The sequence below is a fragment of the Kwoniella mangroviensis genome, assembly GCF_000507465.2.
Source record: "Kwoniella mangroviensis CBS 8507 chromosome 1 map unlocalized Ctg01, whole genome shotgun sequence".
In the NCBI taxonomy this organism is placed as follows: Eukaryota; Fungi; Basidiomycota; class Tremellomycetes; order Tremellales; family Cryptococcaceae; genus Kwoniella; species Kwoniella mangrovensis.
The window spans coordinates 13,464,324-13,479,393 of record NW_027062533.1 but is presented as its reverse complement, the minus strand read 5'-3'; the positions used below and the strand labels follow the sequence as shown (position 1 = coordinate 13,479,393).

The 15,070-nt window shown below is 45.7% G+C and overlaps 6 protein-coding genes across 6 annotated transcripts; 3 read left to right on the top strand and 3 right to left on the bottom strand.

The window, feature by feature from the left end:
- Positions 1 to 563: 563 nt before the first annotated feature.
- Positions 564 to 2,131, top strand: I203_105081 (uncharacterized protein; the record flags this gene model as incomplete). The annotated part of the gene is made up of 5 exons (XM_019151710.1): positions 564 to 594; positions 665 to 969; positions 1,038 to 1,416; positions 1,568 to 1,934; positions 2,041 to 2,131. 5 exons carry the CDS (start codon positions 564 to 566, stop codon positions 2,129 to 2,131), a joined length of 1,173 nt encoding a protein of 390 aa, XP_018998982.1.
- A 1,049-nt stretch (positions 2,132 to 3,180) lies between these two features.
- On the top strand, positions 3,181 to 5,130 carry I203_105080 (uncharacterized protein; the record flags this gene model as incomplete). Its single annotated transcript, XM_065517682.1, has 6 exons — positions 3,181 to 3,431; positions 3,547 to 3,719; positions 3,787 to 3,883; positions 3,969 to 4,152; positions 4,246 to 4,473; positions 4,543 to 5,130. 6 exons carry the CDS (start codon positions 3,181 to 3,183, stop codon positions 5,128 to 5,130), a joined length of 1,521 nt encoding a protein of 506 aa, XP_065374500.1.
- A 376-nt stretch (positions 5,131 to 5,506) lies between these two features.
- Positions 5,507 to 7,027, bottom strand: I203_105079 (uncharacterized protein; the record flags this gene model as incomplete). Its single annotated transcript, XM_019151708.1, has 2 exons — positions 5,507 to 6,810; positions 6,880 to 7,027. 2 exons carry the CDS (start codon positions 7,025 to 7,027, stop codon positions 5,507 to 5,509), a joined length of 1,452 nt encoding a protein of 483 aa, XP_018998980.1.
- Positions 7,028 to 7,849: 822 nt separating this feature from the next.
- I203_105078 (60S ribosomal protein uL10) lies at positions 7,850 to 9,262 on the top strand (the record flags this gene model as incomplete). Its single annotated transcript, XM_019151707.1, has 3 exons — positions 7,850 to 7,916; positions 8,087 to 8,805; positions 9,107 to 9,262. The coding sequence occupies 3 exons, from the start codon at positions 7,850 to 7,852 to the stop codon at positions 9,260 to 9,262; spliced, it is 942 nt and encodes a 313-aa protein (XP_018998979.1).
- Positions 9,263 to 9,678: 416 nt separating this feature from the next.
- On the bottom strand, positions 9,679 to 10,902 carry I203_105077 (uncharacterized protein; the record flags this gene model as incomplete). Its single annotated transcript, XM_065517681.1, has 5 exons — positions 9,679 to 9,754; positions 9,874 to 10,025; positions 10,178 to 10,275; positions 10,517 to 10,722; positions 10,826 to 10,902. The coding sequence occupies 5 exons, from the start codon at positions 10,900 to 10,902 to the stop codon at positions 9,679 to 9,681; spliced, it is 609 nt and encodes a 202-aa protein (XP_065374499.1).
- A 463-nt stretch (positions 10,903 to 11,365) lies between these two features.
- I203_105076 (uncharacterized protein) lies at positions 11,366 to 14,585 on the bottom strand (the record flags this gene model as incomplete). The annotated part of the gene is made up of 18 exons (XM_019151722.1): positions 11,366 to 11,619; positions 11,685 to 11,765; positions 11,846 to 12,226; positions 12,280 to 12,347; positions 12,403 to 12,447; positions 12,496 to 12,569; positions 12,625 to 12,687; positions 12,747 to 12,848; positions 12,907 to 13,017; positions 13,075 to 13,155; positions 13,205 to 13,302; positions 13,362 to 13,429; positions 13,494 to 13,776; positions 13,889 to 13,988; positions 14,078 to 14,221; positions 14,294 to 14,389; positions 14,469 to 14,486; positions 14,556 to 14,585. The coding sequence occupies 18 exons, from the start codon at positions 14,583 to 14,585 to the stop codon at positions 11,366 to 11,368; spliced, it is 2,097 nt and encodes a 698-aa protein (XP_018998977.1).
- Positions 14,586 to 15,070: the final 485 nt, after the last annotated feature.

Here is a 15,070-nt window from a genome sequence, read left to right as displayed (position 1 = left end):
GTCTGTGCATGGTTATCTACTCTGGTGATATAAAAGGAAATAGACCGATCTAGAAAACACCCATGGCAAGAAGAGAAGAGCGGGGGGGGAGGAGGGGAGGAGGGGAGGAGAGGGCGACACGAGAACGAGAACCGGTTGAACATCGGTCACTTTTTTCCACAATTAATTGAGAACCGCAGTTACGTAACCACACGACAGACCCTTACGAGTATCCCTTTTTAGCTTGTGCACGAGGTTCGATTCCCTGACTGAGGGGAAGAAATTAAAGGGTTACTCGCATGTGTTTATGTCCACGTCATGATACTGTTGGATGTCCAAGTTACCGGGATATCCGACTGTGACTCGGTCTATTAAACATCAATGCAATCAACATGTTACCATCCAGTAAGTTACAGATACTCGTAGAGATAGAGAGAGAGATAACATCGAGTGAAGAGTACGAGTACCCGGTACTTCCAGTCTACATCACCCACCTCCTAGCCCCCTCCTCCCTTCCCTCGAATCTTCCATATCCCCAACCTCAGACTCAGAACTGAATCCACACAACTTCGACAATAGCAACAATGTACGACGCTGTAGTCATCGGATCAGGAGGTGAGTCAAGCAGTCATTCTCTGACCTGTATCATTTGGCTAATCTCTCGTTGCTTTGCGTCATTTTCCAGTCGTCGGACTATCCATCGCTCTCGAACTTCATGATCGAGGAATCAAAGTAGCCGTAGCAGCAAGGGACATAGCGGACGATTCCAACAGTATAGGTTTCGCTAGTCCATGGGCAGGGTGCAATTGGTATTCGTTTGCCAACGGTCGATCGGATCCAGCGTCAGAATGGGATGAGATCACTTATAAAGGGTTGGAGAAAGTAGCCAAGGAAAGACCTGATCTCTGTGAGAAGATACCAGTGTGGGATGTGTACAGTGGAAAGAAGAAGGAGGAAGAGAAACCGTGGTACAAGGATTTGGTAACTGACGTGAGTCAGTAATGTGTCTTTTTGACCTTAGTTCAATGCTGATACTGACTTTGCATTATATGTAACAGTATAGAGACCTCGAAGCCACTCCCTCGAACCCTCTACCGGGTGGTAAACCCTATGCAACCAATTTCAAAACGTGGTGTTTGCACGCACCGAATTACACCCGATATCTAGGTGACAAACTTCGTTCACTGGGTGTACCTCTTATCCGACATCGACTTTCATCTCTTGACGAGGCCTACAACCTCCCTTCCACCGGTAAAGTAAACTTGGTCATCAATGCCACAGGTCTAGGAGCAAGGTCATTGATCGGGGTGGAAGATGATAAAGTGTATCCTGCACGAGGTCAGACGGTGTTGGTCAAAGCTCCATGGGTCAAAGAACAGATATTCCACGTCGAAGGGTTCTTTGCCGGTAAGGATCAAGATGGTGATGAGACTGCTAGTGAGTGGTGTAATATTTTCTCGAGATTGATGATTGGTCGTAATCACTACCACTTAGATCCCCGTTACTTCATTTGCTACATTGTCTTCCATTCGCGCCATGTACTACGAGGATCATGCTGATGTACCTGCGGTGTTATCTTCACCCGCAGAAGCACCACCCCAAGCAGCGTATATCATCCCCCGTCCCGGACCGGAAGGCCATGTTGTCCTAGGCGGTCATTACAGGGTGGGCGACTGGTCTACCTGCGCAGATCTCAAGGAGGCCGAACGAATCTTGAAAGACTGTTATAACCTCTGTCCGAAACTAGCTGGACCCAACGGACGATCATGGAGGGATATCGAAGTGATAGCTCATAATGTCGGATTAAGACCTGCTAGAGAAGGTGGAGCAAGAGTCGAATTGGAACATCGACAGATTGGTAAAAAAGGTTTTACCTCTATCAATCCAACGACGGTAAATGATGATATGGGAAGGAAAGTTGCGGTCGTTCATGCTTATGGTGTGGGCGGTGCTGGGTAAGTGATTTACATCTCAGCCCTTCCTATGATCTATACATACATACAGGATGTAGGATATGAGCTGACTTGTCGTTTCTGACTTGATTGTGTGATCAACAAATAGATTCCAGAATTCAATGGGTCTAGCTGTAAAAGTATCTGACCTCGCTGTTGGATATCTCAAAAGCTCTTCATCTAATAGAGCTAAGTTGTAGCTCGCAGTGATATAGTAGGTCTTGTGATCTAGCGGTATCGGTTGTGATATAGAAATTAACATTATTCTGACTCATTTTGTACATACGGTTATTTTGGGATTTATGATACCATACCGTACATAAAGTGGGATACCGGATGGTTAGAACAACATTGACAGACTCGGCTATTCACTTCGGATGCATAGATACGATGTTGGGTACGACTACTGGTAAACCGAAGTGAAGTGTTTACAGTACTAAAAGCAGACACGGTTCACCATCTACCTCGCTTACTTCTGCCTAATAGGTGAAGGCAAGTGAGTAATCGGTGATCTTATATTTCAATTGGGTAAAATTACCCCATTCCACATCCCAGACCCGTTATATACCGATCCAAGCCGTTACTGTCTGGAAGTACTTCGGAGAAGTGAATCGCTCTAAAAGACAAATGTGCTTAGATTGACTCAGCAGGAAAGAGCTAAGGGAACAGGGGAACATGTTTACACATCTGCGGCAAAAGGTAATTTGAACCAATCATGCCTTGTCCATCAAAGCTACGGTGGGAGGATCCATACGTCATTAGGGTTGCGGCAACATATAACCCTAGCTTGGAAAATGGGGAAGGACAATTCAAAAGAGCAGTTATCGGAACCGCCGGTAACATGCCCCGAAACATAGGGGTACGTTGCCCTATTTTTTGTTTTTTTCTGGGTGTGCACCTGGCTCCTTATGGGTGAAAGTGGGGGAACCAAGAGCGAAGAGTGGGGATAGCGGAGAAGGGGTGTGGTGAGATAACGATTAATTAAAACGAAGAGGATAAGTTGGATGAGAAACCCCGCTATTTACCTGGAGATGGCGAGGGGGAATACTCGTAATTGATCCAAACGCATATCTACATATATAGATTGGAAGAGTTAAGAGGTCGATACACTATATCTTTTCTTCTCTTCCACTTTGTCCTTATTGACTTTGCTTTGGACTCTGTTATTTTTGTTCATCGCTGTAATCCGATCGGTGAGATTCCGGTCATTGTACAAATCCACTGGCCTTATCTCTCAGTGCATTTCGAAATGTCATCCGCAACAGAAAACTACGACCCAACAGCCAAAGACCTCAAGCCTGATACCCAGCAATTCGAGGTGATTGACCCCGATCATGAAGAACCGCTCAAACCTCACGATGAAGTTGATCGACATTTGGCTGTTAAATGTCCCGATTCCATCAAGGACTTATCTTTCGAAGAATTGCAGGTTTTGGATAAGAAGATCACAAAGAAGATTGATATTTTGATGATGCCTGTTTTGATGGCTTTGTATATTTTGTAAGTCATCACAATTTACCGTGACAGCGATATGATGGTTCTGTATTTCGCGTTCACGCCGATGTGATTGTTTATATGATTTGCTGACATGATTTGTATGGATGTCCGCTTGTAGGAACTACCTCGATAGACAAAATATAAGTTCAGCGAAAATAGCAGGCATAACCGATGATCTCAATATGACAACCTCTCAGTACAACACGGCTGTAGCTGTTTTGTTCGCTGGATACGTCTCGTTGCAGATCCCATCGAATATGTTGATCGCCAAAATATCCTACCCCGGTATATGTGAGTGTTTTCCAGACCTCCTCAAGTATACATGTATGAATATACTGATTGGACCCATATGACGTAGATATCTGTGTCATGTGTGGTATCTGGGGTGCTATCTCAGCTTCTACCGGTGCTGTTCACTCGTTCGCTGGTTTAGCCGTCTGCAGAACCATCTTAAGGTGAGTACAAACCTTCCAATTCGTGTCATAAATTTTCATGATAAGGTCATCGATCAATGCTGATTGACGTTTTACCTTCTGATAGTTTCGCAGAAGCTGCTTTCCTGCCTGGAGCCATCTTCCTGGTTTCATGCTTTTACACCAAATCGCAAATGGCTTTTCGATCTGCCCTCTTCTATGCCGGTAGTCAACTTGGTAATGCCCTTGGTGGACTGTTTGCCTTGGCTATATTAGAGCTTGATGGTGCTCATGGGATTGAAGGTTGGAGGGTGAGTACGGTTCTTTATTCATGTATATTTTCGCTTAATCAGTCGGGTTTGACTGATGTTGGTTATCAAGAATAATGGCTGTTCATCGTAGAGGGAGTAATGACAGTAGGATCCGCGGCTATATTCGCTACGTTCATACCCAACACACCCGAGACAGTACGATGGGTCACACCTCAAGAGAGAGATAGGCTGGTGTACAGATTACAGATGGACAGATCCTCAAAGGACGCCGCAGATGAAGTCACAGTGGGAGCAGCTTTCAAGATGGCCGTAACTGATCCCAAGACTTGGTTACTCTGTGCGGTCTTACAATTGGATTTCGTGAGTTCTGTCGTCAGTTCGAAGAAACAAGCTGCAATTTCACTCACTTATGTCAAATTTGTCATTCAGATCGCTGCATCAGTTACCAACTTCTTCCCCGTCGTAGTCAACGGTCTAGGTTTCAACCGAACTATCACTCTCGCCATCACTTGCCCACCCTACCTCATCTGCTGTTTCGTGATCGTCATCAACGGTTGGCACTCTGACAAGAAGAACGAACGTACCCTTCACGTCATCATTCCCATATGCTTCGTCGTGATCGGTAATATCATAGCTGTGTCAACCACAGACACTGCAGCACGATACGTAGCGATGTGTCTACTACCTTCCGGTTTCTACTCCGCTTCGACCGTCATCTTATCATGGATCAGTTCATCAATGACTGGACCAGCTATCAAACGAGCCATCGTCTACGCTCTCATCAATGCCTTGTGTAACACACCCAATATCTGGACTTCGTACCTCTACTATGACTCACCTAGATACGTCACTGCATTTGCGGTAGACCTGGCCGCTGCTGTCGGTGCGATCTTCATGGCTGCTTTTACGTATAGGTATTTGAGAAATCAAAATAGGAAGATCGAAAGATGTGAGGATATGGGTAAACATGGTCCAACGAGTTTACAAATTGAAACCGGATTCAAGTATCAACTGTAAGGGATAAGGGAAGGAAGATCTTCAAGGTCATCTGGAATGAAGTGGAAAAGGTAGAGAGGGTCACTCAGGTTACATATATAGTTCACTTGCAACTCTTGGTTATTTGTATTAGCAAGCTCGAGTTTATATCAAACATTCAAGCATGAGGATGGGTCGATATGTCAATGCAAATGCAATATTCATACATATGATATGTACACTATGCCTGTCATCGATGAACACAATGCTATATGCTGAGCAAACACCAATATCACAATTCCTTTCTAATGCTAATTGAGCGAGAGAAGAATCGAAGAATCGCTATGGTTTATCGTGAAACTAAACTTATTTCCTACGTGATTTCAGATGAAATCAAATCATTTTCTATCGGCTCCGCCTACCGATCTGCATCTTTCAGTAACACATCCCTCTGTTCTTTCATCCACTGCTTGACCATGTCCACCCCTTTCAGATCACCCAGATTCTTCATGGACCTAATCATGTTCTTGCCAAATGGACGAACAATCTCTTCGTATTCCTTCACATTCTCTGGATCTGCAGATCTATCGGATAAATGCGATGAAGAATGGGAGAATCGGGTAGAAATGAGATCCGTATCTATGTTCTCGACATGAGAGGTCGTAGGTTTGATGCTGATACTTCGAGTCCGAGTCGATACGATGATCCTGCTTAACAGCTCGAACAGCCCTCTTAATTCCTTTACACCCAAACTACCTTTATCGCTCGACTGTTTTCTAGCAAATTTGATATTCCCATATCTATCTTTATATTCTCTATATTGTACCTCTTTTCCTCCATGATGAGGCGATAGGGACGGTATCATAGACCTTAACCAACATCCAATGATCAAATTCCCAGTCCTACGATCAGGTTTGAACCCCCTCGTTCTCTCTAGCTTGTCGATCGTGCTCAACAACTTACGGAGTTGTCTCAGGTTGGTCGAGGCAAGCGGCCAGTCATTCAAATTTGGTACTGGGGAAGATGTGATGTATTGGGACGATGTTGACGATAGAGATGGTCTCTTCAGTCGAAATTCAAGATGAGCATTGTAGTATTCCGTCAGGCGTTCTTCTTTGGTTGAATTGGAAAATGGGTCCGAGGAAGGTTTTGAAGGTGGTACGATAGGGATCTGCCAGTAATTGGGCGGTGATATTTCTTTCGGTTTGTCCTTAGTTCTGGGGTCGGAGTGCAAACGAAGCTTCAGTATAGGTCTTTTGCCACTCCCATCTGTATATTTTCCTTCTGGAATGGCATTAGTAGACACCGTTAAGTCCCGACTATTCTCCCACCCCCTCCTCAACCGCCTTGCTAATTTACCTGCACCCTTCTGCTCCAGGTGATCTGCTATGTCCAGTATGATTGAACGATCCGTCGCGTATTCTGGAGTTGAGAGGATATGGAATACTGCCAATCGGAATAGACGAGCTGAGAGAAGTCGTTGGATCGTCGGAGGAAAAGAAGTGATGGACGCAATATTCTGAGTGGATGATGATAGATGTGAGGATGCCGTGGCTGATGATGAAGGTCGCGTTATATCTGAGAACGATTCTTGTACGGACGAAATTTGAGGACTGGTGTTCTGGGGAGGCTGCTGAAGCTGAGAGGATGATGTTGAAGGCCTCGATGCCGGTGTCACTGGAACGTTGTCCCGCTCGATATGTGTATCATAGGTGAATCCCTCTATAGGAAATTAAAGAAGCTATTAGTCATTGACCCCTGATACATTACATTCAGCGAGAGCAATCACACCTACCCCTGAGATATTCTTCTCTGGGCTTTCCCTTGCTGTCGCTTCCAGCTTTAGGCTCATTTCCACTGGATCTATATGACTGCAAGATTTTCTCGAATGCCTTGACGCTCGTCTTGGATTGACCGGGCAGATGATCTTGCTTGACATGATCCTGGTGTGTGAACCCGAGATACTCTCTAGTCCGTCTCTGAGCAATCGTCTGCTTATCGATGTGCGGTGGATCATGTCCTCTGACATGCTGAAGGGTTGATATAGATCTGTTGTAGAAGGATGATGGCGCTGGGTGTTTGTTGATACCTTTGGCTGTGGAGCGAGAATGAGTGAGGCGACACTGGATTGCTGTAGTCTGGTTGATGGCTGCCGCTGCCGCTGTGGTCTGTCGGCGTACAGAGAAGGTAGAAGAGGAAGTGGAGGTAGAGAAGTAAGGAAGGAATATTGACCTGAAGACGTAGGTTTTGAGGTTTGTTGGACACCGCATCCCATCCCGAGGGTGTATAGCTCCTGCTTTTGATCTGCTGAGCCAAAGGAGAAGGGGGGGATGGGAGGTGGTAAGTATGCTATGATATCGAGTTTATGAATATACGGTGTAACTAGCAGTGAAATGTCTGAAATATCTTTGATATATATACCTTGAGCTAAGACAGACGCCATGTGTCAGAGTGGGGGGTTAAGTGCCACATCAAGGTCACATGCACCAGTACAGTCCATATCGCCGCGTAACTCCGCTTTTGAACCCTTTCGACGAAATTATCACTCTGCATACTATTACCACTATGGCACTGCTCACCACCAATCCATCGTTCATCACCATCCAATACATCCATACATCCTTCTATCTCTCTCCTTCCTCATCCATAACCAACCAGATTAGTCTTTAAACATCCTTCTGACTCGCACAAGAGATCAATTGGCAGGCTAGTCATCACCTTCAACTCCAACCAACCAGAAATCATCGCATAGATAGTCAAAATGGGTGCTACTCGAGCCAACAAGGAAATCTACTTTGAGAAGTTGAGAGCTCTTATTGAGCAATACCGTGAGTTGGTGTTTCAGCTGTGTGTTATCGGTCATCATAGTCCAGATGGAAGGATGGTCCGTCATGAAAGGCTGGGCATATGCCCGAATGATGGTCAGATAAATAAAATATAGGAGGGATTGTCGTTCATTTGCAAATAAATCTATGCTGATGTCCTCAATCCCACCCAGCCTCAATCTTCGTCGTCAACATCGACAATGTATCTTCTCAACAACTCCACATGATCCGACAATCTCTCCGAGGACGAGCTGTCGTCTTGATGGGAAAGAACACCATGGTCCGAAGAGCCATCCGAGGATTACTCGCTGAATTCCCTCAATTCGAAAAGCTCATGCCTTACATCAAAGGAAACGTCGGTTTCGTCTTCACCAGTGAAGATCTCAAGGAAATCCGAGAAGTCATCCTTGCCAACAAGGTCGCTGCTCCTGCCAGAGCCGGTGCCATCGCTCCCAACGACGTCTACGTCCCAGCCGGTAACACCGGTATGGAACCCGGAAAGACCTCTTTCTTCCAAGCTTTGGGTATCCCCACCAAGATCGCCAGAGGTACCATTGAAATCGTCAACGACGTTCAGGTCGTAGCTGCCGGTACCAAAGTCGGATCTTCCGAAACCGCCTTGTTGAACATGTTGAACATCTCTCCTTTCACCTACGGTTTGACCGTCGTTCAAGTTTACGACAACGGTGCCGTCTTCGCTTCCTCCGTTTTGGACATTGAGGAGAAGACCCTCATCGACGGTTTCGTATCTGGTATCAAGACCATCGCCGCCATCTCCCTCGCTACCAACTACCCCACCATCGCCTCCGTCATGCACTCCTTGGTCAACTCTTACAAGAACATCCTCAACGTCTCGCTCGCTACCGACTACGAGTTCGAGGGTTCTGCTAAGGTGAGTCCGATCTTTTCGATCCGTACCATGATCTGTACAACTCTCCTCTATCATTCCCCATTTTTCATCGCATTCACCTTGACACGATGTAACGTAATTTTCTCAATCCACTGGAGATTTCCTAGACTTGGTTATTCTTCCATCTGGCTTAATCGCGGATGATCGAATGACCACGTCGACGATGGACTCAACATTATCGCTTTACCTTCTGACACTCACTTTTCAGTCTTGCTTTTGATTGTATGATCTATTTTGCCATTTGGACATGTTTGCTGACTGACTGTATTTACCAATTATACAGATCAAGGAATACCTTGCCAACCCTGAAGCCTTCGCTGCTGCTGCCCCTGCCGCCGCTGCCACCGAGTCAGCCGCTGCCGAAGCCGCTCCCGCCGCCGCCAAGGAAGAGGAGAAGGAGGAATCCGATGATGACATGGGTTTCGGTCTTTTCGACTAAGCGATTCTTCCCTTGGGAATCGGTTCGAACGATCATGATTTGTAGATTTACTCTTTGACATCTCAATTTGCATCAAGTAAATAGTCCTTTGTTGGATGATTTTGCTTGTGTATTTTTATGGATCGCAAAGGTAGATGCATTTCATCTTTGACTAACACTTATCCATTCCACTGCACGTGTACACCGAAGCTCGAACTATGAACCGATTGACGAGTTGATTCCGACCATCGTCATTCATTGACTTGAGCCACTTATAATGGAACATCACTGATCATCAGAAAAACATCACATATACATGTATATATTTATACATATATCCTTGGCGTCATTGTCATCATGAATCCAACAACGTTCAAAATACATATTGCTGACCCAACACTCCCATGAACTTTCGGTATTCACCTCCAGACCTCCCTTCAAACATTATAAGCCTGTCTCCTATCCGCTCTATACATATAATTCCCCTGATAAGCTGGACCACCAATCGCAGCGCTGCCCCAACAACGACACGAACAAGAGTACAAGTCAGCGATCAAATGGTCAAATGGTCACAGGGTCCAATGAATGCTACAAAAATATGATGAGGTAGTGTAAGATATCATATGACTTACCCTAAGAAAGCACTTATCGCACCTACCAGACCCAACCACAATGCTGCACCGTACTTTGCTCTGATACCTTGATCGTCATACTTTCTTCGAGCAATCACGAATAGAGATAAAGCGAAACTTTCAGCGAGGATGGCCATGAACGAGCCGAGGAGCTACATCAGTGCATACCATGATGATTAGCGGTATGATCTTCTCTTTTAGTCGATTCATATTCATGATGTAAAGCCTGAGCTGACACAGTCCTTGCGATTCGATGATTGATCTGCAGATTCATCCGTCACATCAAGATCTCTGTCCAACTTACAGCTGTCGTCCTGAAATACACCGGATTCCACATGAATTTGCCTACTCTCAATAAGCTGAGGATCAAGGTTATCCATGCTAGGAGCATGAACAGTGCGGCTGAGTAATGCAAGAGATCAGCTCCTTCGTCTTTACTCCCACAATCGAAGAATCACTATCGATAGTAAAAGCGTCGGATGCAAGTTATTCTTTACTACTCATATAGAAGTCTATTTAGCCGTGTGATTGTGCTTCTCTCGTCAAATCACTTTATGTACTCCCCATCCCTACGTCTCGTCTACGTTGACCCTCACGTACTAACCCATCCAAGAAGATTAAGTGAGAGGACAGCTGAGCTCACCCAGTCCGAAGAGAATCATCGTCCTAGTCAACCACTCCGTAATCTCCCCTCCCGGTCTCTCATACCCCAATTGCGGTCCTACACAATCCTCTGGTCCCGATGTATCCGACGGGCAATAACCATAAGTACCAAAATACAATTCGGGTGTGGGGACTGTAAGGAAATAAATCGACTTGATATATGGTGTGGAGAAGGTTACTAGGGTTCTACCTCATGCCGACCCGACAAATCAGCTTGACCTTTTTCGTGGTTGGATTTCTCAAAACATTTTATATCCAACGATACGATTGGCAGATCATTGTCACTCACAGCAAAACCCAGCTTATCGTGCTGGCTAGTAGACCTATCAGTATATGTCCTTCTAGACAATCTCTCCATCTGGACATTGTGACTAAAAGGTTGGTTGATTTGCCACCGATCTCAGTCGAGTTGAACCGTTTCAGAGGTGAATAAGGTTTCGCACAATTCTCTTGATCAATTTGGACGACTTGATCCAAAAAACAAAAACACTAAGCTATGAGAATCGAGCGAGGAGCAGAACATGGATGATCAGAAGTCAGATGCGCAAAACAGTCGAGTACATACGACAGAGTTGATTGATGGAAGAACATTGCATACACACCCTTTGGACCCCGACACGCTCGGATGATATCTAGGGATGTGTCGGTGTGTATAGTTGGATGATAACCTACCCATCCTCTCGCAAATGGTGATCGATATGCCCTTCTTGGCGACAACTAAGCAATAAGTTATACATGCAGTCCCGTTCTGAAGCAATCTAGTATACGAAAACAACTAATCGAAACGAGATGGCAAAATTACAGTTCAAGATCCAATAGTACTCTTACATCACTCGCCCTTCCTCTCCTCCTCAATCTCTTTTAATTCATCATCCAACCCCATCGCACTGCCCGGATCTTCCATGTCCTCGTCCTGTCTCTCTAACAAAGGCTTGATCAATCGAGTGAAATATGGATGTTCTTTGGGCAGAGGGTTGGCAGCTTGGACTTGAGCGAAATAAGACTCATACACTGATCCATCCCATCGACCCAAGGGTGAGTTGATGATGTGATCCGAAAGCGCAAAGGAGTCGATCAATGGAACTGAACAGTGCAATAAGTACAGTTAGTTGGTCGAATCATTGACGTAGAGAACAGAATCAACTCACTAGCGACGCCTCTTACTTCTTGACACAGCGCGTCAACCGACTCTTGCACTTTGTCCATTTGTTGAGCGTCGAGATAGCCATCTAGGGGTGTTACATCAAGTCAACACCAACTCACACATCCATTTTCAATTCACACAAGCTCGGAAGGTGGACCCGCTCACACTTCAGGAAGTATCCCTGCTGTTCCTCAATCTGCCATAGCCCATACAGCTTCGCTACAGTCTTCAACGTCCTGCTCTCTTCATCATCCTTCATCTCCTCAACAGCTTCCTTGAACAATCTAAATATGTATCCGATAGTATGTATCTTGGCAGCGATGAACCTCGATTGAGAGCATTTCTCCATGGCTTCGTCTTTGGATTTACCAGATTTCAGTAATCGTACATACTCTTCCGCGGCTTTCTTGATGACATTGGATGCTACGCAATTCCAGGCTCTCTGGATATCGGATAAAGACAGCGATGAGTCGGATTTGGCAGAGATCAAGGATGAGTCATTCAAGTAGGCCACTCCGGGTGCGAGCTTCTTGCCCTTCACAGCGGCTAGGAGACAGCTGATAAGCTCCATCTCCCTTTTCGATCACGAATATGCTTACCTCCCCATGCACCGACGAGTGATCGACCAGCCTGAAGCGAAAGAATGGTATTGTCACCTTCCCAAGTGCTAAAAAGGCGTCAGCTGATATGAAGTTTACCCTACAATGATCGTGAAGACTGACCATTGCACAGCAAAGTCCGCATACATCAACGGGAAATTAGAGTATCTGCAAATCAGGTCAGCTTACAATATTGTGATTGTACATCAGACTCACGCCGAGTATCCATGTCCACCACAAGACTGACGACACTTGTCGATGGTATCCAAGCATGCCCAAGTACAGAATGCCTGCAACAAGTCAGCTTGTCTTCGTTGTACGGAAGGTCCGCGAATTCCAGCTCACCTTCAATCCAGCCGAAGTGGCGTGAGTTTCTTTCAATTTATCGAGAATATCATTTAGGTTAGGCTGTTCCGATGATTAGCTTCTGAGCACTATTACATTCTCTTTTTCTTCAGCTAACTCACATCTGACGGTTCCATCGTGTCTAGCGCTTGAGTCATATCTTCGTACATCACTTGCAATCTCAGACCAGTGAAGCCAATGGCAATAGCTTGAGCGACTAAAGGCTATTTCGCGATACCGAAGTCAGCTTGAGAATACAACGTTTTGCGAAACGAAGCTAACCATCAGCCGTCGCTGATGAATTGGGTAATCCAGCAGCTGAGTCTCCAGCTCGTTCTTTCCTGTGGCAAATTGTCTTCGTACTGCCGCATATCGGACAGCTACAGTGAGTGCCTATATACACATTTTTGTCAGCTGCGTTTCCGGAAAGTCTTATGTGTAGCTGCTCACCTTTTTAGCTGAGTTTGATGAATCAGTGACCATAGATGTCCTTCCACCAAGCAAGGCACCGTAAGTCAATTGAGCGAGAGGCTGTCTCCCTTTTCAGCTAAGTAAGTTTAAACAGGAGAGGTTAGCTTACGGGTTCAGTGACTACACCATCTCTGGACACCTGAGTGTGCTTCATCAACATGTGTGCTCTTGGCACTCTGACATAGGTGAATTGGATGTAACCGTTATCTGATCAAGTGTTGATGTCAGCTGGATAATCGTCCGGAGATCCAGTTGGATTAGCTCACCGATACCGTCTCTACCCATCTTCTTACCGATATCTCCAATAGTCACACCAGGCATCAGGGTGAACGTCCTATAATGTATCTCAGTCAGCTACCTGACACCAAGGATTGTTGAACAATACACAGCAGACCTACTTGGTATCCCTCAATTGAGTCACAAAAGTCTTGACTCCATGTCTCTTCCCATCGACTATCATCTGAGCAAACACAGCCGCATGGGTAGCTGTACTGGCCGCACCTCCGATCCACCATTTTGTAGCTCCTAAATGAGGTGTGTGGATGACAAATTCGTCTGAACCTCTATCGAAAGTCGCTGTAGTTTCCAATCCAGCTACATTCGACCCGTGAGCCAGTTCAGTCATGGCGAAACATCCGATTACACCGTTGAGGCCCAAAACACCTCGATCGGTCCAATAGCCTAAAAGGGCAGAGGTATAATCAGCATGAACCCATCGGGGAGGAAGTGAGTGAAGGACGACGTGTAGTTGAGATAGTGAAGATACAGCATAAAAATGGGAGATATCACTTACTCAATTGATTAGGCGTAGCACCGCTTCTCAACGCTCCCAAGAACAATCCATAAGCTACACCGAACCGAGTCCAGAAAGATGGATCCGCTATTCCGATCAGCTATCGGTGAGCAACAAGGTATAGTCAGCTTGTAATCCTGATATCGTCTCTCTACCACAACTTGCTAGCTGATTCATCGCTGAACTCACCTGCATTCTCAACTGAAACGTCTCCAGCGATTCGTTGGTCACGAAATAAACCATCGAAGCGAATTTCTCCATTGTCCTTTCTCTCAGTTCATCCTTCGATAGGTCGTGTATATCCGATAACTTGAATGCGGGATGTCGTGCGATCTGTTCATATACCATCAGCTTCTTGTATGTTCTGCTGTTAAATGTCGGACGGGGACGAGCTGATCAACCCACCTCAGCCATGAATTTCTCTTTGAGTATCAAAGCTTTCTCCGAGCCATGCATCGCTATCGACATCTTTCGTATATTGAAAGGGGGGTTGGCACGTTCCTAATGACAATGATGATACGATTAGTAACATACACTGGGCGACGTCCGACCGATCGATGATCGAAGACGTAAGACATACCATTGCCAACGTCTCCATCTGAATAGGATTGAAGGATCCGTGTCAGCTACCCTGCTGCTACAGATCGTCAAGAAGGGTTTAGCTCACTGTAGTAGGTTTGGGTCTTGGGAATGCCATCTTGGTCTATCTGTCTTCTCGAATGGAATGTTTGGTTGAGTTTGAATATGGTAAGAGGAAGAGGGAGAGGGAGAGATGGACGATTGAGATTGAAATTGCTGTGGTGGTGTGTTTTTCACTTTGTTACTCTGTATACTCTGCAACCGGCTCAGACTCGATGGATCATAACCGGTGAGCCCTGTGCCCACGTGGATTTGATTCCGCTGAATGGACAAAGGACGCGTCAGAGTAATACATACGAATCAGTGGCCGGTACAGGCCATCGAAAGCTGAGCCACGAATGGAAGATCTAGAGAAAAGCATGTATATTATGGAGTGAGACGGTACGGTTGGGGTGCCAATCGCGAAGGAGAGTGATCGCTAAACCACCTCTTTGGAGTACATTTTGCCAAATAGCCGTCACCATCAATGATACGACTGGGCTACTACGCCACTCTCGCCGATCCACTTTGTTTGGCGTACGGGCCGATACTTTTGCCATCAGG